At 41.9% G+C, this 26,173-nt stretch overlaps 3 protein-coding genes and 1 long non-coding RNA gene across 5 annotated transcripts; 3 read left to right on the top strand and 1 right to left on the bottom strand.

The window, feature by feature from the left end:
- The first annotated feature begins 243 nt into the window (after positions 1-243).
- LOC146259449 (peptidyl-prolyl cis-trans isomerase A-like) lies at positions 244-3,130 on the top strand. The gene is made up of 6 exons (XM_084670940.1): positions 244-500; positions 834-864; positions 941-1,029; positions 1,126-1,222; positions 2,236-2,311; positions 2,696-3,130. The coding sequence occupies exons 1-6, from the start codon at positions 351-353 to the stop codon at positions 2,829-2,831; spliced, it is 579 nt and encodes a 192-aa protein (XP_084527066.1). The 5' UTR covers positions 244-350; the 3' UTR covers positions 2,832-3,130.
- A 529-nt stretch (positions 3,131-3,659) lies between these two features.
- LOC146259447 (zinc finger CCHC domain-containing protein 24-like) lies at positions 3,660-16,198 on the bottom strand. The gene is made up of 4 exons (XM_084670939.1): positions 15,749-16,198; positions 14,219-14,419; positions 5,674-5,838; positions 3,660-5,392 (listed from the first exon to the last, which is right to left on the bottom strand). The coding sequence occupies exons 1-4, from the start codon at positions 15,983-15,985 to the stop codon at positions 5,279-5,281; spliced, it is 717 nt and encodes a 238-aa protein (XP_084527065.1). The 5' UTR covers positions 15,986-16,198; the 3' UTR covers positions 3,660-5,278.
- On the top strand, positions 5,329-8,343 carry LOC146259448 (uncharacterized). Of its 2 annotated transcripts, none has more exons than XR_014729600.1 (3): positions 5,329-5,444; positions 5,769-5,902; positions 6,444-8,343. It is a non-coding gene; the product is annotated as an uncharacterized LOC146259448 (long non-coding RNA). The 2 variants fall into 2 exon arrangements; XR_014729599.1 differs by lacking the exon at positions 5,329-5,444 and adding an exon at positions 5,474-5,573.
- Positions 16,199-17,579: 1,381 nt separating the features above from the next.
- anxa11b (annexin A11b) lies at positions 17,580-24,719 on the top strand. The gene is made up of 15 exons (XM_084670088.1): positions 17,580-17,719; positions 18,881-19,283; positions 19,431-19,468; positions 19,601-19,744; positions 19,850-19,937; positions 20,724-20,818; positions 20,976-21,089; positions 21,340-21,430; positions 21,517-21,596; positions 22,264-22,320; positions 22,783-22,876; positions 23,107-23,202; positions 23,341-23,399; positions 23,500-23,622; positions 23,769-24,719. The coding sequence occupies exons 2-15, from the start codon at positions 18,890-18,892 to the stop codon at positions 23,826-23,828; spliced, it is 1,533 nt and encodes a 510-aa protein (XP_084526214.1). The 5' UTR covers positions 17,580-17,719; positions 18,881-18,889; the 3' UTR covers positions 23,829-24,719.
- Positions 24,720-26,173: the final 1,454 nt, after the last annotated feature.

Genomic DNA, 26,173 nt, shown 5'->3' with positions numbered 1-26,173 from the left:
ACAGTTGGATGCGAGCCATCAACCAGAACCCAAAGAAGAAGACAAGCTATTAATATTGGCCATGTTAATATCAATATAATTTGTTTTTAGGAAACTTAAAAGTAAATATTCATGTGAGGCCTCACCCACAAATATTCACCATAAAGTGATTTTAAAAAGATATATAATTCTCAAGTTCTGGCACATTTCGTTCCATGCTCTTATTTTGAAAGCAAATTCGCATACCGGAAATAGCCTGGAGAATTCTTCCGAGTAGTTGTGAAGTTCTTCCTGCTGGAGCAAGCATATGTAAGAAAAGGGTCCGTTTTACCCCGGGCTAAGATAATTTTGTGTACATCTAGATAGCAAACATGCTTTTATCAAATAGGATAAAATTTTGTTCTTTGGCATTCACTGCCGCTCGCATGTATTCTAGTGGGCCGACGGCTGCTAATAGCAACCCGATAGTCTACTTTGACATTGCTGCAGATAATCAGCCACTAGGAAGAGTAACCTTCGAGGTGAGTTCAGGACTATGTAATGCCACCATGCATCAAGCCAAATGTGAAGTTGTTGCCCTTTGTTTTAGCACTGTGGAGAAAATAATTGGGAGTAATACACTAATACACTATTACTAATTGAGAGCTCTACACTATTACCCTATTACAGAACGAACGAACGAACTAGCTAGCTAGTTGAGTTCACTGGTGAAGTAGCTAATTAACCGAAGTACAAGCCTTGGTGTTTCATGCAGGAAAACTGCACTACATTTCAACTAGCGTTAAAGTTTGTGTGTGTTGACTACTGTTGACCAGGCCAATGCTACCACGTTCTAAACTCGTTCCTCTTTCTAGCTGAATGCAGATGTTGTGCCTAAAACAGCAGGTAAGGGAAAATCACTATTCCCCATTCTACTCCTGATTTTACATTAGCCGTCTCTAAAACTTGCTGTTATTCGTAGAAAACTTCCGAGCGTTGTGCACAGGAGAACATGGCTTTGGTTACAAGGGATCCGTGTTCCACAGAGTGATCCCTCAGTTCATGTGCCAGGTACACTACTTTATAACCACATGAATATGCATGTATTCCCTTTGACATTGCCAAGCCTTACCCCACTTGTGGTCTTTGTACATATTTTTCACTCAGGGGGGAGATTTCACTAACCACAACGGAACTGGTGGGAAATCCATCTATGGATGGAAGTTTCCCGATGAGAACTTCAAACTGAAGCATACTGGATCTGGTAATTGGATGTGGTTTGCCTTCGGCAAGGGCACAACCATTGTTAATTTCTGTTCGAACTTGTTGCACTTGTAACCATCCAAAATGTTCTCCATTGTACCACTAGGTGGTAGCATTGCCCTCAAGTGTATCGACAGAATGAATTTAACGTGGTTAAGGAAGATAATGTATCTGATCAGACAATGTACATTGGAAAATGCATTTGCCATTATCCTTTTTTAAAAAAAGACGTTGGTTTTCTTCATAATTTGAAAAAAGATCAATATAGTATAAATATGGTGTTACCTCTGAGTGTTTCACTACTGATCTTTTCCCTTTTTAAACTGAAAGTCAATTTTCCATAGCTCTCCTCAGACATTTTGGGTGTCCATTACCTTGATGGTTTACTCATTTAATCATTTAGTAGACGCTCTTATCCAGAGCAACTTACAGTAAGTACAGTCAGTGGCGGTTCTAGCACATTGTGCGCCCAGGGCAAGTTTATCAGTTGCGCAGTCCCCCCTCCCGCGAGGAAGAAATCGTGTGCCGCCCCCTACCCCGTCGGCCGCCCCCCGACAGCGCCCTCAAAACGAGCACACTGCTACTACCTGGCCGCGACAAACGAAACTGCTGCACGGCAAGCAGGGGTGCCTGCACCTGCCTGAAGGGGGCGCCAATATGCCAATTCCCCACAAACTGAAATGATCGATAAGAGAAAACCGCGCAGAGATTTCCTTTTTTTTTATGCTCGTGCGCCCCCCACGTGACATGAAAAAATGCCGCCCCGGGCGGCTGCCCGGTCTGCCCGTGCCTAAAACCGCCCCTGAGTACAGGGACATTCTCCCCGAGGCAAGTAGGGTGAAGTGCCTTGCCCAAGGACACAACGTCATTCGGCCAGGAATCAAACCGGCAACCTTCTGATTAATAGCCCGATTCTCTAACCGCTCGGCCATCTGTACCCTTTATTGAGTCTGACTATCTATACGTGCCACAATCAAAATAATTTCAACTAATGTATCCACATTTGTTTTCAAGGAATCCTTTCAATGGCCAATGCTGGACCAAACACCAATGGATCCCAGTTCTTCATTTGCACGGCTGCGACCGAATGGTAAGTACTGAGAAATGATTCTGGGTAAACCAGGGGCGTCGTTAGGCCTATTTAGGGGGGCTTCAGCCCCGCTAAATAATTTGGCATTATTGGCTGTAAAAATACAAATGTATTTATAATGTATTTCTATTGTGTTATCATATACTGAATGCAAGCAAAACTACAGAGCAAAAACACACTCTTTCTGATTTATGAACTGTCCGAATCAATGGCTATTCACAGCCCCGAATGCCGCCCAACAAATTGCCGCAAGCTACGCTCGCAAACATGCCACTCCCCTCGGGGCTAAGTCCCCCACTTTCTTTGAATCCGAGAAACGCCCCTGGGGCAAACCATTGTAGTTTTTAGTCTGGGGCCATGACAATGAAACCTTCTTCTCCTTAGGCTGGATGGCAGACATGTTGTCTTTGGCAATGTCAAGGAGGGACTGGACGTGGTCAAGACAGTGGAGTCGTTCGGGTCCCGGTCTGGGCGAACCTCCAAAAAGATCACCATCACAGATTGTGGAGAGCTCAAGTAGACATTCAGTAGTCAGTGAAGTGGTCTTTGTGATTTTCAATGTGAAACAGGCTGTACTACAGTGGATCTGTTTAGGTGCTGCCATTGAGTGATGGTTTCCCCTGACAGAGTGACAGTGTATCACTCAGGGATATGGTCTTGGTCTTTTGGAAACAAAAATTGTGATTGAACTTGTCTAGTTTTTTTCTAACATGCCCTTCACTGGTTACGAATCAGGATCAAATGTGAAAGTCCCAAAACTGTATGAATAAAATGTGATTCTATAATAAAATTAAACATTCATGATTATGCAACGTGAAACGCATCCAGAATTATTTTGGAATAATAAACAGTCATTGCTGGATTAAATAAATATTGCGACAGTGGTAAGAACAGAAGGTAAAAGGTAAGGTAGGATGATTGGAACTGCCGAATAACTAGAACTTATTGCTACTCAAAAAGGATCAGTCTGAAATCAGACATTTAGATCAGAAGATCAACATTTGTCCTGTAGAGATAAATCAGCCTTGGTGAGTTTTGTGTTCCCTCTTCCTGTTTGAGTTGGCGCTTTGATGTGACAAAAAATCTTGTTAAGAAAGGAACCATTTATTTTGGCTGCAATGTTCAGCACAGTAAGATCAGATTTAATTGCTCAAAAGGACTGTCTGGACAAATATTCCTTTGTTACTTTTTGAGATAAAGCCAGAGAACATGGTGATGAATCTTCTGTATGATCACGGGTGGTTCTTAAGGCCATTATTAGGATGAATTACAAGTAATAATCTAAGTCCTTGTGTGTGAAGGAGTCAGGAGTTTGTCCATTAAATGGAGACAGAATCATACAGTCATGTGATTTTAAAGGTTTTATTACAAATATCCCTCATATAATGGTACAACATAAATACCATTGTTCAAATACCACCAGTAATGCACAGCAGGATCGCTGTATAGGAGTCAGATGGCTGAGCGGTGAGGGAGTCGGGCTAGTAATCAGAAGGTTGCGGAATCGATTCCTGCTGTCCCAAATGACCTTGGGTTAGGCACTTCACCCTACTTGCCTCGGGAGGAATGTCCCTGTATCTACTGTAAGTCACTCAGGATAAGACAGTAGAATGTAAATGTTTCATAGAGCTCATTGCTGATATTTGCATCTTTTTTGTGCTAAGATTAGTGAGCCTCACTTGTTAAGATTAGTGAGCCTCACTTGTTAAGATTAGTGAGCCTCACATGTTAAGAGTATTTGAACACGAAACAAATTCAAAACAAAGCATGCGCATGCAACCTGTATAACATTACACACAGCATAACCTCAGTAAGCAACATCTTTAAAAATATATTTTTTTGTGACGGTGTTCTAACACAATGTTTGTAGTGAGAGTGCAGGTTTTTTTTGTTGCTAAATCAATGCTTTAAAACATGTTTGGAATGGTAACAAACTTAATACAAAGAAAACAATTTTAACAGATAAGTGTATTAGGCACTTGGTTTTTCAAAACATGGTAAAATTCATATTCATTCACTGAATAAACAAAAGGTAATGGTTTTTAAAATATACATATAGTTATGTACCATCATATGATAACTACAACAATAAACATAATTTCCTTCTTAGTAAAACTTATTGCATATTTTATACAGACAATATCATTGTTAATGACACCTATTATTCATTAATTTATTTCGGTAAGGTAATAAACATTTTTGCCATGAACATACTTCCAAGTCTTTGAACAAAATGATTTAACTGAATAGAAAATAGATAAAAGTTGTTTGATATACAATAATGGAAAATATTAGTTCTTTTTGTGCAATAAATGATATTGACTGCATAATGACACAAAATGTGTATTTACAAATATATCAAATATGCAAAACACAGTGACTTCATATCTACTGTGGCACATAGTCTAAAGCTACACCTACATTTTCAATGTAAGCTATTATTACTGCTGTCAATGGAAAATTATATTTATCCATAATCCATAACAACTTTGGAAAATACTGGTCACACTGCTTTATATTTTAAAATGAAATACATTTGACCTGAAATACATCAGTCAACATAACAGCCTGGGTTGATCAGTTCATAATCCCTTCATTCACAGTATACGATACAATATCTGGTGCTTTACAATAGGCTACAAACAACAACAAAAAAACAATTTCCTATGAGTATACACATGAATGCTACATGAATATGTCAAGACTCTCGTAAACACACACTAAATATCACTGAGAGGTATGAATCTGCAACTGCTGTAGGTAGAGGCCAGGACCCTAGAAACCATAGTGGCAGTGATACTGTCCACAAAAACGACACATTTGTGGGACACATAAATGGTTAAATGCATCACAGTACATGATGATGAGAGCTGTTTAGTGACAGGAATAGAAGGCTGACAAGACCACTCTTTCATAAAACCTCAGAGGCTGGGAAAGGGGAGGGGGGAGAGGGGGGGGGGGCTGCGGCTATTGTACACGGCGACAGTAGTAACCCAGGACTTTGCATTTCTCACACAGGTGCTGAGGGTGCTCCTTGCTCTGGTCTGAAACGTCCAGCCCATCAGGTTTCTCCAGTGGTCTCTGCACGGAGGAGGACAAAGACAGCGCTCGCGTTGGCTCAAATACCCCCAGGGTTAAACATATGGAAAAGAAAACTGATCCGAGATAGATTTCAGGAGCATACACTTGGTCAGTGTTATGGTCATGCAAGCTGTGCTTCATTGGGTAACTTCTGTGAACTTGGTTTTAAAGATACCGATAGGTGAGAAACATTTCATTCTTAATTTAGTCTTACATGCAGATCTACAAGAGACAGAGACAAGAACAGAGATATTCCAACACTGTGACTAAGTGAATGTTACCTGTTTGTGAGGATAAACATTGATGTGGCACTTTATACATTCTTGACCCATGTTGGCCCAGGAGTTCCCACTCATCCACTTCCTCTTGCATTTAGGGCACTTGTATTCCCCAAAACATCTCTTCTTACCCTGGTAGGGGGTCAACCCTTCCCCCTTTGGCCGGGCCTACAAGTACCAAGAAAGAATACAAAATCATTACTGAGATTCTGCAATACTAAAGGAAAACACAGTAAGTACATGTGACACTTTTAGCTCACATATGGAAATGCAAACGATTCCTATTTGCAATCAGCTGTGGGAAATACATTGTGCAATATGTGTTTACTGGGTTTTACTGTGTACAACTGGGGGGGGGGTTGAATATATTTTGGCTCTTGTCTCTCATCACTTTAACTTGGGGGAACTGACATATTTGGTTTCTTTGGAAAGCAGCCAATTGCAGCAAATTATGAGTAGAATTGATAACAACTATGCTGGTGGGCAGACAGAACGTTTTTATGAAGCAGTTCATAACCATAACGGAATGTTGATTTATGCCTACTTTCACTGGCTATGGTAAAACATATCTAACCAACCACCGTATTCACAACTGACAAAGTGTCTGTTGAGTAATATTTTTTTAAGCAGCTCCCCAACATATCTCTTTTCAGAATTTATCTTAAAACGATGCCCATCGTCTCCCCTTGCTGACAGTAAAGACATTCCTACAGTGGGTGATGGGTCATAAACCTGGGATACTTCAGTAATTGTAAATCTATTTTATTTGTAAGTAGGAAGAAGAAAAAACTGTTTCTTTGGAGAAAGCTCTTTCCATTCGAGCCAAGTTGCCTCCCTCCAGCTGTGCTCCCTGAGGACCATAAAGGAGGCCCAGGACTGAGAAAGGACCAATCAGAGACGACTCTCCTCTACAGGACAAATACCTCAGGCCCTCAGTCATCCCTCCCAGCTGGCCCCCACCCACCAATCAGGGAACAGAGAAGTAGAAAGGGGGAGGAAATCAAACCCAGATGAACTCTACACTTGTATAACATAAGAAACCCCTAAACCCATCATATAGACATCATTTAAATATGTTTTCAATTAAGAGCACCTTTTCTGGAAACTGGGGCAAGCCATTTCTAAGGACTGCTAGAACGAATGCATTGCAACACCCTCTAAATTGTATACGGTTTAACTGTATAGAGTTGAATGTGTGTACATTCAACATGTGCACTCACTGAACTTCTTAGGATTAAGTGACAGACAGTAGGTCAACAATTTCACAACTAACCTTATTAGCGCAAGGTAATCGGTCTTAAATTGTAGTATTTTGATTAAATTAACCTTTGTGATGTTCCGGTCTCATTAAGGGCATGCTATTCCAGTGTTTGGCCATGATGAGGCGCTACATAAAGTTGGAAAGTGTTGTGCACGCACACAGAACTTGACACTAGAACGTACACACAGTGTAGATTGTATTGACGTTATGAAACGGCAGTCATATTGTTAATACCTGAACCCCAAAGGGATACATTTATAAGCGTGTGTGCGAGGAGCTGGGGAAAAGGAATGGAACGCAGTCCGAGAAGAACATCTTCGTTTTGTTTTATTTAAAGACCGATGATGGAATAGTTAATATTATTTAGCATATTACTTCAGAAACACGATACATGTGTGATTTTTCCAGTGAGAAGCATTACTACATAGCTCCTTTGGCTCCCACTGGCCTGCAATTCCTTCATTGCACTAACACTGATTTAAGACCCTACCAAGATGGTAGCTGTTTGGTTACATTCTACAGGCATGTATAACTATCACACAAGCCAGTCTATGGTGTATATTTTCTGCCCCACATCTATGATCTGACCACTCTCTCTTCAGCCCCCTTCCATAGAGGATGAACAGGCCAAGAAGCGTCTTCCTGCTGGAGGAAGCAGCTTTCACTATGCAGAGCAATCAAAACAAACTGGGTTACATGCAGGGTGCCAAAGGGCATGGCACACTTCTAACTTTCCACCGGTCCAAACAAAGCATTGGCATTGAGAGCTGAGGACAATGGACAAGACACAAAGATCTGACACGCAACAGAGAGGCTATGTGGGAAGGATACATGAGAATGAAGAATAGATGCCAGGGAAGAATTCACCCTTTTAGTCCTAACAACTTTAAGTCATCATTTGTTACTTTAAGCATTATGCAACTGCTGTATTTCTGTTTTTCGACTCATGTCATACTCAGAGTGTAACTGGAGGAGGATCACATGGAAACGTTATTAGTTATGTAGAGCGAGAGATTGTGTAGCTTTTCTTTGTCTTTGGATCTGTGCAATCATTCGATACAACATCTGCGTGAATCAAAAGCATGCTTTAAAACTTCCTGGTTGGAACCGCCATCATCCTTTCCATCTCTTTTGACCGCAACAAACGTCTTCCCATCTGTCCTCAAACACATCGCCACCAACAACCCAACTGAATACAGCGAGACTTTCCGACCAGGAGCCTTGCATCCCCATGCTTGACACTGAGAAGCGAAAGCTGGACTTCTAGATCAGTCCAGAAGATCCTGGAAGGATTCCTAGTTCCTGGTGAGAAGGCCCTGGGAGGTGGGCCACAGCCGTGTCTCCATGCCAGCATCTGGAAACCATCATGATACACAATGGACTTTCTCCAGAGCTGGAACCCCTCCACACTCCCCCCCTCCACACTCCCCCCCCCTACCCCCTCCACACTCCCCCCCCCTACCCCCTTCCACACTCTCCCCCCTACCCCCTCCACACTCCCCCCCCCCCTACCCCCTCCACAATCCCCCCCCCCACCCCCTCCACACTCCCCCCCCCCTACCCCCTCCACACTCCCCCCCCCCTACCCCCTCCACACTCCCCCCCTACCCCCCTCCACACTCCCCCCACCCCCTCCCATGGGACATCCATCCAACAGAACATAAGACCACTAAACCTATCGGGTACCATGTGGTCAATTACCCCACACTAACAAACCCAGAGCCCTTCCCCTCCTGTTGTTTTCCTTGGACAGGACCCCCAGACTAGCAGAGGAGCCCAGCTGTTTGCTAAGAAAAACACAATCTGACTGGATGGGATTGGCATCCTCACAGGAAGACCTTGTTGTCTGTCTTCTGTTCCAAAGCAGCTACGTGTGCCTCCTAATGTCTTCGGTAACGGGCATCAGTCAAGGGTTTGAAGCTTAACACCAATGTCATACCTGACTGTATGGAGTAAAGTTGTTTAACTGCTTGTGACATCAACCACCTTATACTGTACAATCCTGACACAATTTACATTTGTTCACTCAGCAGACTGCTGGTCATTCTGCGATAACTACACTGTACTCTAATGCTTACTGGAATCTACTTAAATCAAATCTAAATGTATTTGTATAGCCCTTTTTACAAGAGATGTCACAGAGGGCTTCAATCTAAGAGTTAGGTGTTAAACAATGACAACAAGGTGTTTAGTGTCAGGTAAAAATTATTAAAAGCCATCACACAATCCGTTCACAAAATCTTTTACTTGGACCAACAGAACCACACCAAAAAAGTGTGATAGTTTCTCTCTGTCGTCCATCATGATTATCCTTTCTCAATGGTCGTCCGTGATCCAGTCTGTCTATTACATAGCATGTCCTTCCAGGTCTTTTCTCCACGAGCAGCTGTTCACACCATGCTACATGTGCTGAGCTAAGCATTCCTGCTCTGCACATGCGTTTATCTACAGATACAGTACGGTAGCTACTGCCTTCTCCTCTGGCTCTCCACAGCCATTGCAACATAGAGGGTGAAATGGTGAGAGATTATAACGTGGGATGGTAACATTATGGGGTCGTCTGCCTTCCTCACTGAATCACATTCAACAAAATCACCTCAGAATTCAGATATGAACCAAAAGCCCAGTCTTATTGTTAAGGAAATGGAATCTGTGTCCAGTTTTACACAATGGCATTCCCACCCCCCCCCCCCCTAAATATATCAACATGGCCCACAAAAGTAAACCATGATTAAATGTTTGTAAGTTTGAAGCTACAGTGTTGCTACAGTGCAGTCAATCCCCTCATGACTGCTCCAAGTATTACAATCCCTTGCTCAGCGAAGCTGCAAGGATGAGAAACGTGCTCCCCCTCGATATGAACAGTTCATGGAAATAACAGTTGGTGGGTCGTAGACCAGAATATTGCTTTTCTGTTTGTCTAGATTAAATCAGAGGATTTTGAATAATCGTCTCTTTATTGGAGCTCTAATAGAAAGATTACGTGGTCATGGCTTCTAAATTTGAATGGAAACGTAGGATGTTAGTTTGTGTTTAGATTAAATGTCACTTTAATGCCTCTGGGTTCCAGACATCCTACAAAGCAAAAAAAAAAAAAAAGCCAACACTTGCGTAAGGAACACAGGCGTTGACGTTGACGGGAGTTACGACAAGATCAAAGTCAATCAAAGACCCATGAATGCTACGTCTCACAGCCTGGTCCTCAGTTTAACTCAGCTGAGATTTCTCCTGAGCACCGGCTGTGCTGATGACTTGTGCAGCTGTGCACCAGCATAACATTTCAGGCAGTAAGAATGAAGGGGGCAGGTGGGCTCAGGAGCAGACACAAGATGGAACAGGAAAAAATATTCCCATCTTATTCCAAAACATGGGAGTGAGTGAGAAACAAGATAGGGTTATCAAATGTTTCTGGAGGAGGGATTGGGGAAAGTTATTCTTCACAAAGCTAGTTTGTTGCAGATGGAGTCGATAATATTGTTTCCTGACTCTGACATCAGTATTTTGTTAAGGTTCTACACTGTAAAATCTAAACATGGTTTCCAGAGATAATTATGTTATATTTAAACAAAAAAATGTTTTCAAATGTAAAACAGGCAACATCATTTGACACAGTTAGGATTCAGCCAGTGTCCTTACAGCCAGAGATGAGGCTTACCTATGTAACAATACATCAATCTGCACTATGTCAGCACTGCACTAGTCAGATGGCTGAGCGGTTAAGGAATCAGGCTGTTACTCAGAAGGCTCGATTCTCCCCCCCAAATTATGTTGTGTCCTTGGGCAAGGCACCTCACCCTACTTGCCTTGGGGGGAATGTTCCTGTACTTACTGTAAGTCACTCTGGATAAGAGTATCTGCTAAATTACTAAATGTAAATGTATGGACGTGTGAAGCTTTGATATCACTCTATCTCCCTTTCTGCTCTCCTCACTCATTCTAGACAGTAACCCCCCCCCCCAATTATTTTAAAAACTATGGCAACCAATCACTTACTTCCAACGGGGATCCTTCAATATAAACATGTTGTTAAATTGGCCACACTATGTGTAGAGCCTTTTATTTTATCATTAAAAACAAGAAGAGCGAGGCGAAGCCTTAAAAAAAAAAACATTGTAGCACATCTACAACCACAGGCAGTTTTTTAACTGAAAGTAAACAGCCATTGGTTATCAGAAGTGGTGTTCCCAACTTTCCACTGTCTTCTCTCCTTCTCTTACGTCTATGAAGATGTTCAGGCCAAGATCAACAGAAGACAACACATCTTCCAGATAACATATTTACGGTATCTGCCAAAGAAGAACCAAAACCATCAGCACATCAGTGCTGCTAGAGGTTTTCCAGTCACACGTTTGACTGGAAAGAAGACATCTTGGTTGAAATAATACAAAATATATATAATATCTAAAAGAACATAAACAATATACTTTAAGGGTTTATGTAAATCTTACTGACACAAAAAAAAAAACGGTGTCTTTGTTTAGTTTTAATTACAAAGGTAAACTGGCTGAGCCCAAGCCACTCCAGGAAGGACTTCATGAGAAGAAACATCAAAGCACAGAGTCAGACCTCGTCTTTAACCCCTGCAACTGTCAAAGGACTCTCTGTCCCAAGTCATTAATCAAACCAGTCCATTGCATTCCGACATTCTTTATGAAACCCCGTGTAGAAATCAACACACATCACTCCGCCTCTAAACTATCAGAGACCCTTCGTTTTCCCAATCCAGGTTTTTTGGGGGGGGTTTTTACCACACACATCTCAGTCCTGTTTTGGATACAGACGTTTGAGCGAATCTGTAAGAGAGACTCCTGCTAGGCAAGCCCCTCCAGCCTCCAGAGGAGAGACACAGGGATGACTTCAGGGCAGCAGCCAAGCGGGGCTGAAGGCAGCACCCTGCTAAAAGGAACAATACAACCATACTTCCTGACCTCTCGGTCCACAGACCCTGCAGAGAAAACAATAAGCTCCTTATTTAGGCCCAGCCATTCCCAGCACTGTGCCATTCCCTGTCAGCGCTCTGTCACTCTTTTAATCACTTTACAGTTAGAGAGTTGAGCTGGGCTGTTATGGCCTTGATGTAGGAGTGGGATGGCTGATGTTGTGACATATTTATCGTCACATGTGGACTGATTAGGTGCCTATCTTTATCAGGTGTTGGTTGGTAGCATGTGAGAATGGCATAGGGATTCCAATCTGGACAGCATTCATTTGTATAGTGTTTCTGAATATTAGACCCTTAGTACACTGCTCTACAGAGACGCATACAAACATACAGTACAGTCAGTACATGCATATCGTACATACATTGTGTATTCACATTACTTGAATGTACTATAAATGCCACAGATTCTTAACTGCAAGGACAAAAATAATTTTGTCAGTTGTTTGCAGCTCTGCTTAGCTTTTCAAGAACTGAAGAGGCCTTTGTTAAAAAGGACTGCTCCTTAATCATTGCTTTGGGTTTGAAATCCAGCAACACTCGATAAAATCTGACATCATCTTCCTACAACAGAGCATGGAGGAGGAGGCCGGTAGAAATGGTTTCCAGACTTTGCACATTTAAAGGGGTGGGGCTGTAGAAAGCATCATAAATATCTCCCAGCAACATTCTGACAGCTTAACCCGGCTGTGAAACACATCTCAGCTAATGTTGATGTCCTCCAATTGACCATAGGAAGGGTTACACAGTACACACACTGACTTAATACAAACAGCAATGTAAACATATGCATTGACTAAATGTAAACAGCAATTGCCGACAACATTATCGAAAACGATTAATTGTTTCTTTTTTTCTAAGTGGAGCAGAAACTGTGGAACTAGGATACAACCAGTGCAACCAGAACCAGCCCTCCACTAACCACCATTACCTGTGATTCCCTTATCAAGGAGGCAGATGTTCAAAGCTACCCCTCTTTCCCCTTCCTGGATAAAAGTTGGTTAAACCAAACCTTCTTTCTTCTGTCTTTTCACTTGTGCCTGATGAATTACTCTTTGTCCTTTGATTCAAATCCACTCAGCAACCTAAGGCTGTGATGGTTATTCCAGGACTCGAGTACTCTCTGGAGCTAAGGTACCCTAAGAATCTCCAGCCTAAGAACAGCAAAAGGTGCCTGTGGGTACGAGGACATTAACCTAGTCATTTGCTAAAAAGAAAAATCTTGTGCACTACACACTTTGTTCATATTGAACTTCAGTAAGTAGAGTGTGTGTGTGTGTGTGTGTGTGTGTGTGTGTGTGTGTGTGTGTGTGTGTGTGTGTGTGTGTGTGTGTGTGTGTGTGTGTGTGTGTGTGTGTGTGTGTGTGTGTGTGAGGGGGGGGGGGGTTGGTTATCAGGGGTCAAGTCTTGAAACACAAAATGACCCAAGGAGGCACTTACAGCAAAGCAACGTCATAAATTACCAAAGTCACTGGTGATCTGGATAATCATCACAAGATGTGGTGAGATTGTGCAGCACTAAGAGATGTCCTTAAGATTTGTGCCACAGTCAACACAGTCTGTCACCAACAGTCTGCCATCAACAGTCTGCAATCAACACAGTCTGTCACCAACACAGAGCCTTGAGATTCACTGAAGTTATTTGTATTCAGTTATAGTCCTACATCCTATGTCTTGAGAAAAACATGGAAGTGAAATCATGTGTTTACCTTTTATGTGTCATGTTGTTTAGCGTAATTAAGTTAACTCCACAGACCACAGTACATGTATTTTTATTCCCTATTTTTGGTTTATTCAACCTGCATACCACCTGTTCCGTTAATCAACCAAGCGATCCCTTTATGTTAATGAGTCTAATTCTGGATATTTCCTTGTGAAAATGATCAACAGGAGCATGGTGGCACCCACTGTTGTGGTCATGTTTCATTGCATCCAGCACAGCTCAACAGATCTCCCTCTCGTCTTTCATTAAGTCGAGCTTGCGGATCTAATCTCACATCTGGTCCACATTATCATCCTATCATACAACAACTCTACTGGAATATGTGCATAGGATTTACTGCGAAATCTTCATCACCTTGACAAAAAGGAATGTCAATTTTCAGAATTAAAACTTGAGGAGGAAGCGAAGTAAAAAAAAAAAAAATCATAACAAAAATATAGTAGGCTAGCGAAGTGTAGTTAGTTTAAACTTTTGTCTGTTCAGATCGATCCCTGTCATTTACAGCAGAAGTGACAAAGCCGTAAGCCGTCGGTTTCAGAGCAAGATCCTTGGACTCAGTGACTGTACAGGTGACTGTGGTTTTACCTGGAGGTGTGGCCTGCTGCAGATGACATGCACAGCTTACCTGAGGGCAGTCTTTGATGTAGTGTCCCTTGTTGAAGCAGAGGTGGCAAAGGTAGTTGGGCGGAGGCCGCTTGCTGGGTTTGCGTGTCTCTGAGGATATGGACAGGTCTGAGAAGTGGTCCGTTAGAGAGTGGAGGCCCTGCACGATGTTGTTGAGGGAGCCATAGGGAGAGGAACTCTTGTAGAAGTTGTTGTTCAAGGCCTAACAAACAAAGACAATTACATACATGCAGGGTAACTTATGACAATAATGTCAATAAAACACACAGGAAAGAGTATATGTGTATCGAAGCTTTTGTGATTTCCACATTTTTCCCTATACGCAAACACGTTTGAATCCCTACAGGGTTAACTGATTTGCTACTTCTTCCTCTTTGATTGATTTGGTTGTTTGCTAGTGTCTCTTTCCTCTGTAAAACACAAGACAGTAGACTTTCCTTTATCCCTGCAGATGTTCCATTCATTCTGTGAACAGATTGTGTCCATTTCCTTGGAGGAACAAAATGCCTTTGTCAGGCATTTTTCCCATTCCTCCTATTAGTAGGACACAATCAACATCATTGTATGTATGGGACTGGCACTATGGTACTGTGTGTTTACTCCACTGTGTTAGAGCACAAAACATGAATCCAAGTGCAGAGTCATTTCCATTGATATGACCACTGGCATGGCAGCCAAGCAAAAGAGTGACAGTTTGAAACAAATCCTTATCATTTGGTTCTGACTTCCTTGTGAGTGATTAACAACCAGCTGCACACCAGTTATTGTTATAACTACAGTGTGGAACTACATGTCTTGCTGACAACAAGCTTCGATTGAAATCACAATGTATTTGATAGAGATATCATGGAGGCTCCTAAACATTGATGGGTTATTTGAAGTGATCACTGCCTATAGTGTAGCCTACTCTGTGTGTTTTCCTCTCCCAGTCAGATGAATGTAGTAGTATCCTATTCAGTCAGATGAATAGTAGTATCCTATTTGAGCGTACTAGCTCCTGGGATGGATGGTAATCAAACGGAGCAGTTTCAGTCACAGAACAAGCCGTACCGTACAGCGTCCGTTCAAACCCGGGTAAACCCTCGCATTCATCTTTTATAAACCTGTAAGGGGCCTTTCTCAACCTGCCCTACCTCCTGGGCTGCCAACGGACATCAGAACACGTCTTAACACACACAGGCACTATATCTGGAGACAAGACACATATTCATAGTAGACAGCTGATCACCACATCCCACTGGAGGCACATTGCTGGCATATGCAGTGTGGGTTAACCGAAATAGTCTGGTTGATCCCAACTGAAACCTAAATCTTAAAATATGTGATATCTTCTTTTTTTTCTTAACGATATATGAAATAAAACTTTTAATTATGAATATAATTAATGTCACAGCTTCCTTGGACGGTCAGCCATAACTTTGCAGTAAATTACACAATAATAATACAATTATGCAACGTTATGTACTATCGGTTATGAAATAAAGGATGTGATTATGGCATGCATATGGCATGAACAGAATTGATACTCTACCTCAGTCCTCTGAAGTTGCAAAAAGTTGTTAAGATAGTTGGAGTTCAGCGCTGAGCTCAAATCAGAAGCGGAGCGCTTGGTATAGTTCAAGTCACTGATAGAAATGTCCGACTCTGGTTTGAACGCATCAAAGGCATTAGTCTGGTGAGTATCTTGTAAAGACATATAGACCCAGTTCAGCAACTGCGCTGGTTGGTACACAGAGGTACTCGTGTCTATGGCAGACATCAGGCTCATCTTGGTGAGAATGTGCCTCTTCCACCGTTATTCGCCGCTGCAGAATTTATCAAATGACCAAATTGTTCTCCTTTTCATTACACCTCTTCAACGCAGTTTAAAATATTACTGCATTTACTCTAAATCAGACCTATGGGACGCCAATCCCTGGTTCATGTTCTCGGGAGAACCGTGGTAAAGGCATGACAGGGCGAAAAGTTTCTGCCCGTCAAATCTAGTGGCTCTAGAACTCAGAGTACAGATTAGATTAGCTCATTGCATATTCTCCCGGTCATTGGAGTACGTCATCACGTACAGGAGGTCCTATGTTAGTCAGGATATAGGCATTTTCTTTAAGAAACTCTTTTTATTGATCTGTTTCTGTATGTTCTTAAAATAAACTTGGTTCTTATTTATTCGTCTCACTTATCTATCCGCTCTCAGAGCGGTTCGGAAATGGGGCTAGTAATCTGAAGGTTGCCAGTTCGATTCCCGGTCGTGCAAACTGACGTTGTGTTTGACACAGTTAAGATTCAGCCAGTGTCCTTACAGCCAGAGATGAGGCGTACCTAACAATATATCAATCTGCACTGTCTGCACTGCACTAGTCAGATGGCTGAGCGGTTAGGGATTCGATACCCCCCGCCGGTTCGATTCCCCCCCAAAATTACGTTGTGTCCTTGGGCAAGGCACTTCACCCTACTTGCCTCGGGAGAATGTCCCTGTACTTGCTGTAAATGACTAAATGTAAACAAAGGTCCAGCAACAAATTACGGAATATGATCAAATAATGTAAATCAATAACTTTTTACAAGACTATATGTGGATTCAGGCTAGGAACAAGTACCCTACATTCATCTGGTGTTCGAACACATTGATAGGTTATAGGCCTGAACGACACTCAAGGTTTATAAAACTTCAGTTCGTAGAAATGCTGCCATCTAGTGATTGTCAAAAATGAATGATGTGTGGGTTAAAATATGAGCGGCCTACAGATGCAAAGTAATCATAAAAGTTAGCCTAACTCAGTGTCAATTCAGCTTTTATTTAAACATTGGCAAATGTGATTATATTGAATAATGAACATTCAATCATTCATATTGTGTTGGCCAATTTACCATGTTGAAGAGTTGAACCTGTTTTAACACCCCGCCCAGAGTCAAATTAGCGTGTTGCGTCTCATTTCTAGAAAGCATAAAAACCAGTGACACTGGTTTGTCGATGCATAGTATATGTTGGTGACTCAACAAACGTAGGCTAATGTTTTTTCTGAGGATATCATGGCTATGGGAGTAAAGTACGTCCGCCTATCGCTGACATGTGATCCCGTACTCACTTATGCCATGAATATAAAGAGAACAGTACGGGTGTGGCTTTTCTTAACTAACTGGAACACTACACTAAGTAGCCAATGTAATGCACACTAAACACTGCCTTTCTATGAGTAGGACCTTACACTGGGTGAGTGGGTAGGCCTACTTATTTCAAGAACGGAGATGGTCTACTGTTCCAAATTCTTTTAAAATAATCGAGAGATTATAAACTTTGACAATATTGCACCAGAGACTGACAGAACATCAAGTAGCCTGACCTTTCATAGAGAGCATTCCTGTTTACGTTCACGCCTCTTGACTCAATTGGAGCAAAGATTACAAGACTGGAAACAATGATAAGACCCACCCACAACTAACCCCGCTTTAGAATCATTCCTCTTCCTGAATCTCCAGTGGAAGATCATCGGACGTTGAAAACACAGTAAGAAACACATTTTAGCCAACGTTTAACATTTTAAGATCGCAACGAGATAGCAAATGTCAGTATAATCAAGCGTAAAACGTGTAACGTTGTGCGAGCCCTCTAATTTGCTTTATTTACTCATCCGGTTTGAGGGAACAAAACCTAAACCTAATCACTGCTTGGCCCATCTACTCTGCGACAATATACCATTTTAGAGCTGAAGCTTAGCCAGTTTAACTTTCATGGCGTGTTTTCACATTTAGAGCGTCATTCTGTAGCCTGTAGTCTGCAAGATGTATAATACTCCACACAACTGTGGTTGAACATATACCGCTATTTAGTCTCGAAGCTAGGGCGTCTTGAATGAGCCATTTCGTAATTACACTGCGATGTATGCTAGTGAATTTGCTATTACGTAATCGGGTCTCGGGAAGAAGGATTACCACGGAAAAAAACATAGACCAATATACGGATTGGTTGAATGTTATTTTTCGAACTTCCAAATTCAGAAAATAGGTTGTATTTAGGCTACATGACAGGCCCATGTCAGTAAACTGAGAAGCGGATGCGATTGATGTCACAGTGCTGCGAGGGCCGCGAAGTTTTGACAGTGTGCTTGCATGATCATCTGACTTTTTCTTTTAACAATCAGGGGCGACGTCTACGTTACAAAGTAATACTTGCTTTTTGTTCTGAAGTTGGGGTGATTTAGGTTTTAATATCGCTTACTATAAGTTTTTTTTTCTCTGAAAGTGTTGAAGAGTAGGCTAGCCTAGCCTACTATGCAAATGCTTTCCACCACTATGATTCGGAAGTGGGGACACTGGTAGAAAGGGAATAAGTGATGCCCCGTTTACACACAACTCTCACTACCAGGCCTGGCATGTTCAGAAGTCAGTTTTGTGAGGATAGTTTACAGTAGATTCATAGTGAGAGGTGGTCACCAGTTGACCTGAAGACATCCTTATCTTGACGCCAATAATTTGTTGTTGAAAATTATCGCAAAAAATCATACTTTGCTGGACACATGGGAACACTGCAAATGCTGTTAACTACAGTTTTACTACAGAGAGAGCACATCTCAATATTTCTGTGTTCATCCAGACTGAGGTATGATAGACCATGTCTCTTGTCTATGGTTGAGCCAGCATATGACCTTACTGTGCTTACTTCCTCAAGGCCCTGAAGATGAGCTATCCTGGATACCCTTCTCAGTCTGGTGGCTACCCGCCTCAGGCAGGCGGTTACCCACCTCAACCAGGGGCATATCCCCCTCAAGCCGGTGGCTATCCACCACAAGCTGGAGGCTATCCACCACAAGCAGGCGGATACCCACCCCAAGCTGGAGGTTATCCACCACAAGCAGGCGGATACCCACCCCAAGCTGGAGGTTATCCACCACAAGCTGGAGGCTACCCACCCCAAGCTGGAGGCTATCCACCACAAGCTGGAGGCTATCCACCTCAAGCTGGAGGCTACCCTGCTGGAGCAGGGGGTTATCCTCCCGCAGGAGGGGGCTACCCTGCCCCAGCTGGAGGGTTCCCCCCTCAGGCTGGAGGCTACCCTTCCATGCCCCCAGCAGGTAAGCCTGACACAGTTGTAGAGACTCTGCAACACACTTGTTTTATTTATGCTGTCAACTAGGTTCATCGAAGGGAGTTGAGACAAGGCTATTCAAAGTTTTTTTCAATGAAAGGACTTTAATCGGAGGATTGTGTTCTTTCTCTAGGAGGTGGTTGGGGGGGAGCCCCTGCAGGATATGGAGTGGTACGTTGTAATTATTATAAATAGTGGTCATTATGTACTGACAACATATCAATAGGCTCCAATAAAAAACTTTTTTATTTTATTTACAATGTCCCGCCAGTCATTATCATTAATATCTGTTATTACACCCAGCCAGGGCAAAATATGCCTCAAGGGTACCCGGGTGGCCCTGCTCCAGGTCAACCCATGCCAACCCAACCAGGTGCCCCCGTCCCCAACCCTTCCATGCCGGGGTACGGTGGAGGGGCCCCAACTCCTCAAGGACCCGCCATAAACGTAAGACAACTTCAAGTTGTGTGGTCAGTCGTCATTGCAATGTTTTTTCCCCCCGATAATGAACATTCAATAATTCATAATTCATATTGTCCCTGTCCTGATCAGAAAGGATACAGGGGCTCTATGAAGGACTTCCCAGGGGCAGATTCACTGAGGGATGTGGAGGTACTTCGAAAGGCCATGAAGGGATTTGGTCAGTATGGGTTTTTGTATGATTTTTGTAATTGAATGGTTATTCCGTTTTGCAGTACATTTAGCACATTTAGCCTTACACCTGTGCTAAGTAGACATATTATTACCGTATTTTCCGGACTATGAGTTGCTCCGGAGCATAAGTCGCATCAGTCAAAAAATGCGTCATGAAGAGAAAAAATATAAGTTGCACTGGACTATAAATCTCATTTATTCCAAAATGTATCACTAAATCCAAGACCAAGTACAAACATTTAATCTGGAAAGAAAAGTTATCCAACTACATAATAGCAAACAGAACAACAGGCTGAGTAGGTGTCCTACTCAGGTGTAGGTGTCCTACTCAGGTGTAGGTGTCCTACTCAGGTGTAGGTGTCCTACTCAGGTGTACGTGTCCTACTCAGGTGTAGGTGTCCTACTCAGGTGTAGGTGTCCTACTCAGGTGTAGGTGTCCTACTCAGGTGTAGGTGTCCGCTACACAATAGCATAAAGACCATACCTGGGAGGCTGAATAGGCTAAATTAACATGACAAGCTAGCGAGTCCAACAAGCAAGTTACCGGTAAACTAGTTCACTAAGCTCCCGATCTCATTCCACATCACTGAATCCGTTGAACTCCTTGGTTCATGTCAGTCAGTATGAATTAACATTTAAAAACATGTTAAATTACATGTATTTTGATATAAGTCACACCTGACTATAAGTCGCAGGACCAGCCAAACTATGAAAAAAAGTTTGACTTATAGTCCGGAAAATACGGTCCTTATAAACTGGTCCCTACAAACAGGAACTGACGAAGGAGCCATAATTGAACTTCTTGGAAACCGTACCTGTAAGCAAAGAGTGCCAATGGTAGCTGCCTACAAAACCACTTATGGAAAGGTGAGACCCAGAACTACAGTTGTTTGTTTTTTCATCATTTGCTGCTGCTGAGGAATATAAATGAGAAACGACACCTTCAATTATATTTCCTTGAATGTTTTTGTTTCTACAAAGATGTATTTAATAATATTTCCCCTTCGTCTCATGCTTCTTCAAGGATCTATTCCACGATTTGAAGTCTGAGCTCACGGGACACTTTGAGGAACTGGTTCTGGCTATGATGAAGACTCCTGCGAGTTTCGCAGCTTCTGAACTCCGAGAGGCCATAAAGGTTGGAGGATCTTCTGAAGTGATCTTTGTCCCCCAAAGTATTGTATTGTGGCTCATCACATCTGTGTCTCATCTTGGATTAAAAATTGAAATAAAGGTCAAAACACCAAAATGTTCTAACTGAAAATACTGCAGTTAGGGAGGATTGTACACTTAAAAGGACGCCTTTTCCAGATAGGAATCGTTTTTTTGTGTGAATATCTTTCAGTAATTCAGTTATATGTCTATAACAGATTGTTGTTCTCTCATAGGGGGCTGGCACTGATGAAGCATGCCTGATCGAGATCTTGACGTCACGCAGCAATGCTGAGATCAAGGAGATCAGTCAGATTTATAAGACCGGTACGTGTCTACGTGTTTGAGTGAAGGGGAAAAAGGGATGTGCCATGTGACTCATGAGCTGACCTGAACTCAAATGCTGTGTTTAGAATACGGGAAAACACTGGAAGATGCCATCAGCAACGACACCTCAGGACACTTCCGGAGACTCCTCATCTCACTCTGTCAGGTAACACTTGTTCAAACTCCCTCTAAACCACGTATTGAACACAGGATTCATTTACATTACATTTAGTCATTTAGCAGACGCGCTGATCCAGAGCGACTCACAGTAAGTACAGGGACATTCTCCCCGAGGCAAGTAGGGTGAAGTGCCTCGCGCAAGGACACAACGTCATTTTGCACATCCGGGAATCGAACCGGCAACCTTCTGATTAATAGCCCGACTCCTTAACCGCTCAACCATCTTACCCCATTTGCCAGTTTCTGTGTCCTTAATATTTTTGATGGTCCATGTGAACTCAAAGCCATGGCACAGAGAAGAATGAAACTGAAACACCCTTTCGAGATGGATATTTCCTTCCTATTTTTGTTTTTGAGAAAAATTCAAATTTTTCAGAAACTTAAGACAGTCAGGCACAAATTCATGTCTTGAATTACTTATGCTAACTTATATACAGGTGACTATTTTGCTTTGCTTGTTGGAAACATATTTGAATTTCCTTGTGATGTAGTGAGAAATGTATAGCACTAACAGCTCAACACGCAGTCTCCTTTAAATAGTGGCAGGATGTTATCCGCAGAAGCCATATCACTGAATGTTGCATTGGCTCAAATGTGAAACATTTTTTGTCTCTGTGAAATGCCTGTTTCAATATTTCCCTTCTGGTAAATAGGGAAACCGTGACGAAAGGGAAACTGTGGACATTGCCATGGCAAAACAGGATGCTCAGGTAAAGACCCTTAAAAATACTGCTTGAATCTTTGAGTATTAAGCAGTCTACTATCTATAAGTTTGTGTTCTCAATCTCTTGATTGAGAACACTATTCATGAACATTATTCATTATAACGTTGCTGAGATGGAAACTGTTTCTCTATCAGTTAGTGCACCACTCCTCTGTCTTATATTCTATGTCTAGATATTGTCTAGCTTTCTAGTATTAGACTTTTATTTTTATTTGTACATTCTGCCTTTTCTACTTAAAGACTTTTTCTAAATAAAGACTTTATTTATTTATAAAAAAATAAATAACATCCATATATGTTATTTGTATGCACCTTCCTGCCACTGTAAATTCTGTTTTTGTGTGAAATTACAAGGCAATAAAAACCTATTCTGATTCTTATCATCATCCTCCTCAGTGGCAGGATGCAGTGCTGCATGGCGTTCATGTACTTTTATTTTGTTTCCCAGAAACTGTATGCTGCCGGAGAAAACAAAGTGGGCACAGATGAGTCCCAGTTCAACGCCATCCTGTGTGCCCGCAGCAAGCCTCACCTGAGAGCAGGTGGGCTAACCCAAACATCACTGTGTTCACTTCCTCAGGCCGAGTTTCCTTGTGGCCTCACTGCTCCAGACTTATTGTCCACTCCCGTCTCACGAATCCAAGCGTTGTTTTTAAATGAGTTATGAACAGGCTGAATGAGATCTGACCTAAGTTATTAGTTGGGATATATATACGATAATTCCTTCTTACGTGGTCCTAAATATCCTTGCCATGCCTCTCATCCCTTAAAGTGTTCCATGAGTACCAGCAGATGTGTGGACGAGACATAGAGAAGAGCATCTGCAGGGAGATGTCTGGAAATGTGGAATCTGGGATGGTGGCTGTTGGTGAGTACATGGCATAAACTGTAGCCAAACGGTCAATATAAAGAACATATAGTTACTAGTATCGATGCAGTCAACCAAAGTTAGTTCATAGTAGTATAGATTGAACGTGAATTCTAAGCTTTGTCTCTTGTTCCTCAGTAAAGTGCATCAGGAACACCCCTGCCTACTTTGCAGAGAGACTCCACAAGGCCATGCAGGTATAGCACACCTTCTCTATGTGCCTCTGTGATGACAATGTAAAGAAGCCTATTCTATAGAGTACTGGTCTAACTGGTTTAATCCGGTATTTGCTCCCAGGGTGCCGGGACCATGGACAGGACCCTGATCCGGATCATGGTGTCTCGCTCTGAGGTGGACATGCTGGACATCAGACAGGTGTATGTGCAGACTTACGGCAAGTCGCTGTACACTCACATCTCTGTAAGTACCGGAACCATGTCAAAAGGACTGCACAGGAGTTAAGGATACTGTTGGGTAGAGTTGGTCTAATCTCTTTTATGTTCTGATCTCCTGTGTTCTGATCTCCTGTGTTCTGATCTCCTGTGTTCTGATCTCCTGTGTGATAGGGTGACACCTCTGGTGATTACAAGAAGATGCTGTTGAAGCTGTGTGGTGGAAGTGACTAGAAGATACTTCAAGGGACACTGTACTGGTCGTCCTCATGATTAGAAGAATGTGCCAGGACCTTATATTTGCCTGTTATGCATGTTGTTATTTTAGCCACTCATTGTCTCTTGCAAATGCTGCATTTTAAGATGCCAACAGCACACACACGCACACCCTGTGACGTTTGCTGAGGGAGAACATGACTTTCATTTAACCTGGTTTAAGCTGTATTTCGTCAAGTCTATGTTACTGTGGTCGTCTGTTTTGTGTAGTATGTTTAATCATATTTCAAGACAAATCATTTTATATGACTAAAAACTTAATTACTTAATTATAATAGTTGAGATTATATAGTTGACTATTTCAAATACTAAATATGTATTTTGAACTACATGTATCAAGTAACCATATCTTGCTGACTATGCAAATTAATCTCTTAGGATGATGGTTTTCTCTGTAATATTCTTTCACTGTTGCCTTTTTCAAATTGCTGAAAACCAAAAGCATATGGCTCATGACCCTTTCAATGTTATTGCTGTTCAATTACTTTCTCAAATTGTTCATTTACAATTTCTATGATTTCCTGAAGGTGATAATTGTGAAAGCATTGAACCCGACAAAAAAGGTGCTTGTCATTATCAATATTGCCAGTTTTGTATTTCTGTTACTGGTGTACAGTTTCTTGCCAGTAGAGGGCACTTTAGTTCACTAAAGGATTAGATCTAAACATGTTCATTAAACCATCTTGAAAGCTGTAGATGTATGACAGTGTGTCTTTATACTAATACTACATTGCAGTTCATTGTGCTGGTTATTATGTGGCCAAAGGTGTGGCCATATACTATTCGCAACATACAAGGCTTATAAAGTTGTCACTAGTGCCAATAAAAATATAATGTATGACTAACAGATCTTTTGTGTGAATAGTGTTCATGTGCTTCAGTATAAACTGTAATTTAGCTACTAAAATAAAACATAAAGGCTATTTGCATTTCAAAGGCTGTTTCATTGCAAATTTGGCCTGGATTATTTATTCAGTCAGGAAGTCAACCACACCGTTCTTCAGACACCTCACCGTTAGTTGAAAGATGGAACAGTATCCCTTACGTAAGTGATTCCTCTGTGCGTGCGTTTTGGTCTCTTATCTGAAAAGGGAAAATGTTAAAGTTTTTCACAGTTCATTGCCACACAGCGGTATAAAGGCCCTGCAGAGGGAGAAGCTAAAAATAGTTTTCCACGGAGGAGACAAATGTATTCACCAGCAATATCCCGTCTGTCGTTTCCCCTTCGCTATGTGTTGTGATTTGGATCAAAGAATGGGACGAATGAGGTCATCAACTTTTTAGCTTAATTTATTTCAACAAATGTACGGTGTATGTTCCCATTAACACAGCCTCTATAACTGATGTTTGGGGGCAAAAAATAAACAAGGAACATGTAATATCAAATAAGGATCTCTATTTTGTCACTCAACAGTAAAAAGATCACTTTTTAACCATTTTGATACCTTTAAAATGTGCACTTTAAGACACTCGATTGGTTACTAATAAACAGACTAAGTGAAAGCAATATGTATTCTGGGATAGACCCCCCCCCCGACACACAAACACATGTACTAAGGGGTCACTGTGTTTTCCAGTGGGGAGCTGTCAATCGCATGTGCACATGTAGACATGCTGACACGCAGATCAATAATGTCTTGTTGCGTCATCAGAGCTGCTGTGAGACGAGACTGTGAAGGTCAGACACACCCCAGCTAGCTACCCTCCTCCACCAGGGTCCCGCCCCTCTCTTAATACATCACAACTGTCTTCATAGGCTGACAGGTTGTCTCCCAGCTGATTTGGGCTGAAAGGAAGGGGCAGGGATGAATGATATTGAACCTGAGGTGTGAAGGGAGTGGACTTCTATAATGTTTTGCAAGTTGGAAGTGAATCTATTGCATCGATATGCTATTAATGGACAGTAATATATCTTGCCAGTGTGATGTGGTCATAGAGCTTGATTAGAGTGGAATTTTCCCTGCCAGCTGACATAGAACCAGTGCCCAACTGACATTTGGTTGCCATGGGTGTAATCCCTCTTTAACCTTCATGAATGCATATAAGCAAATTATAGAGTGAGGATTAAATGAATCACACATAATGAGATATCAGATTTAACATTATCAGACTTACAGTAACTGTGCAGAGTATACACAATCATACATTTGGTTTAACATTTAAAAGCCATGAGGGATTATGTTTTGGAGACATACCTTTAGAGGTTCATTTTGATTTGACAGAAGGCATGTGAGTGTTGCTTTGCACATGCAATTGTTTCTGTGTGTCATCGGTATGGCATCTAAAGCAAATCTAGAAAATAC

Source organism: Hypomesus nipponensis, chromosome 13 (assembly GCF_054491055.1).
Source record: "Hypomesus nipponensis isolate SF chromosome 13, ASM5449105v1, whole genome shotgun sequence".
NCBI classification, from domain to species: Eukaryota; Metazoa; Chordata; class Actinopteri; order Osmeriformes; family Osmeridae; genus Hypomesus; species Hypomesus nipponensis.
This window is presented reverse-complemented; position numbering and strand designations above follow the sequence as displayed.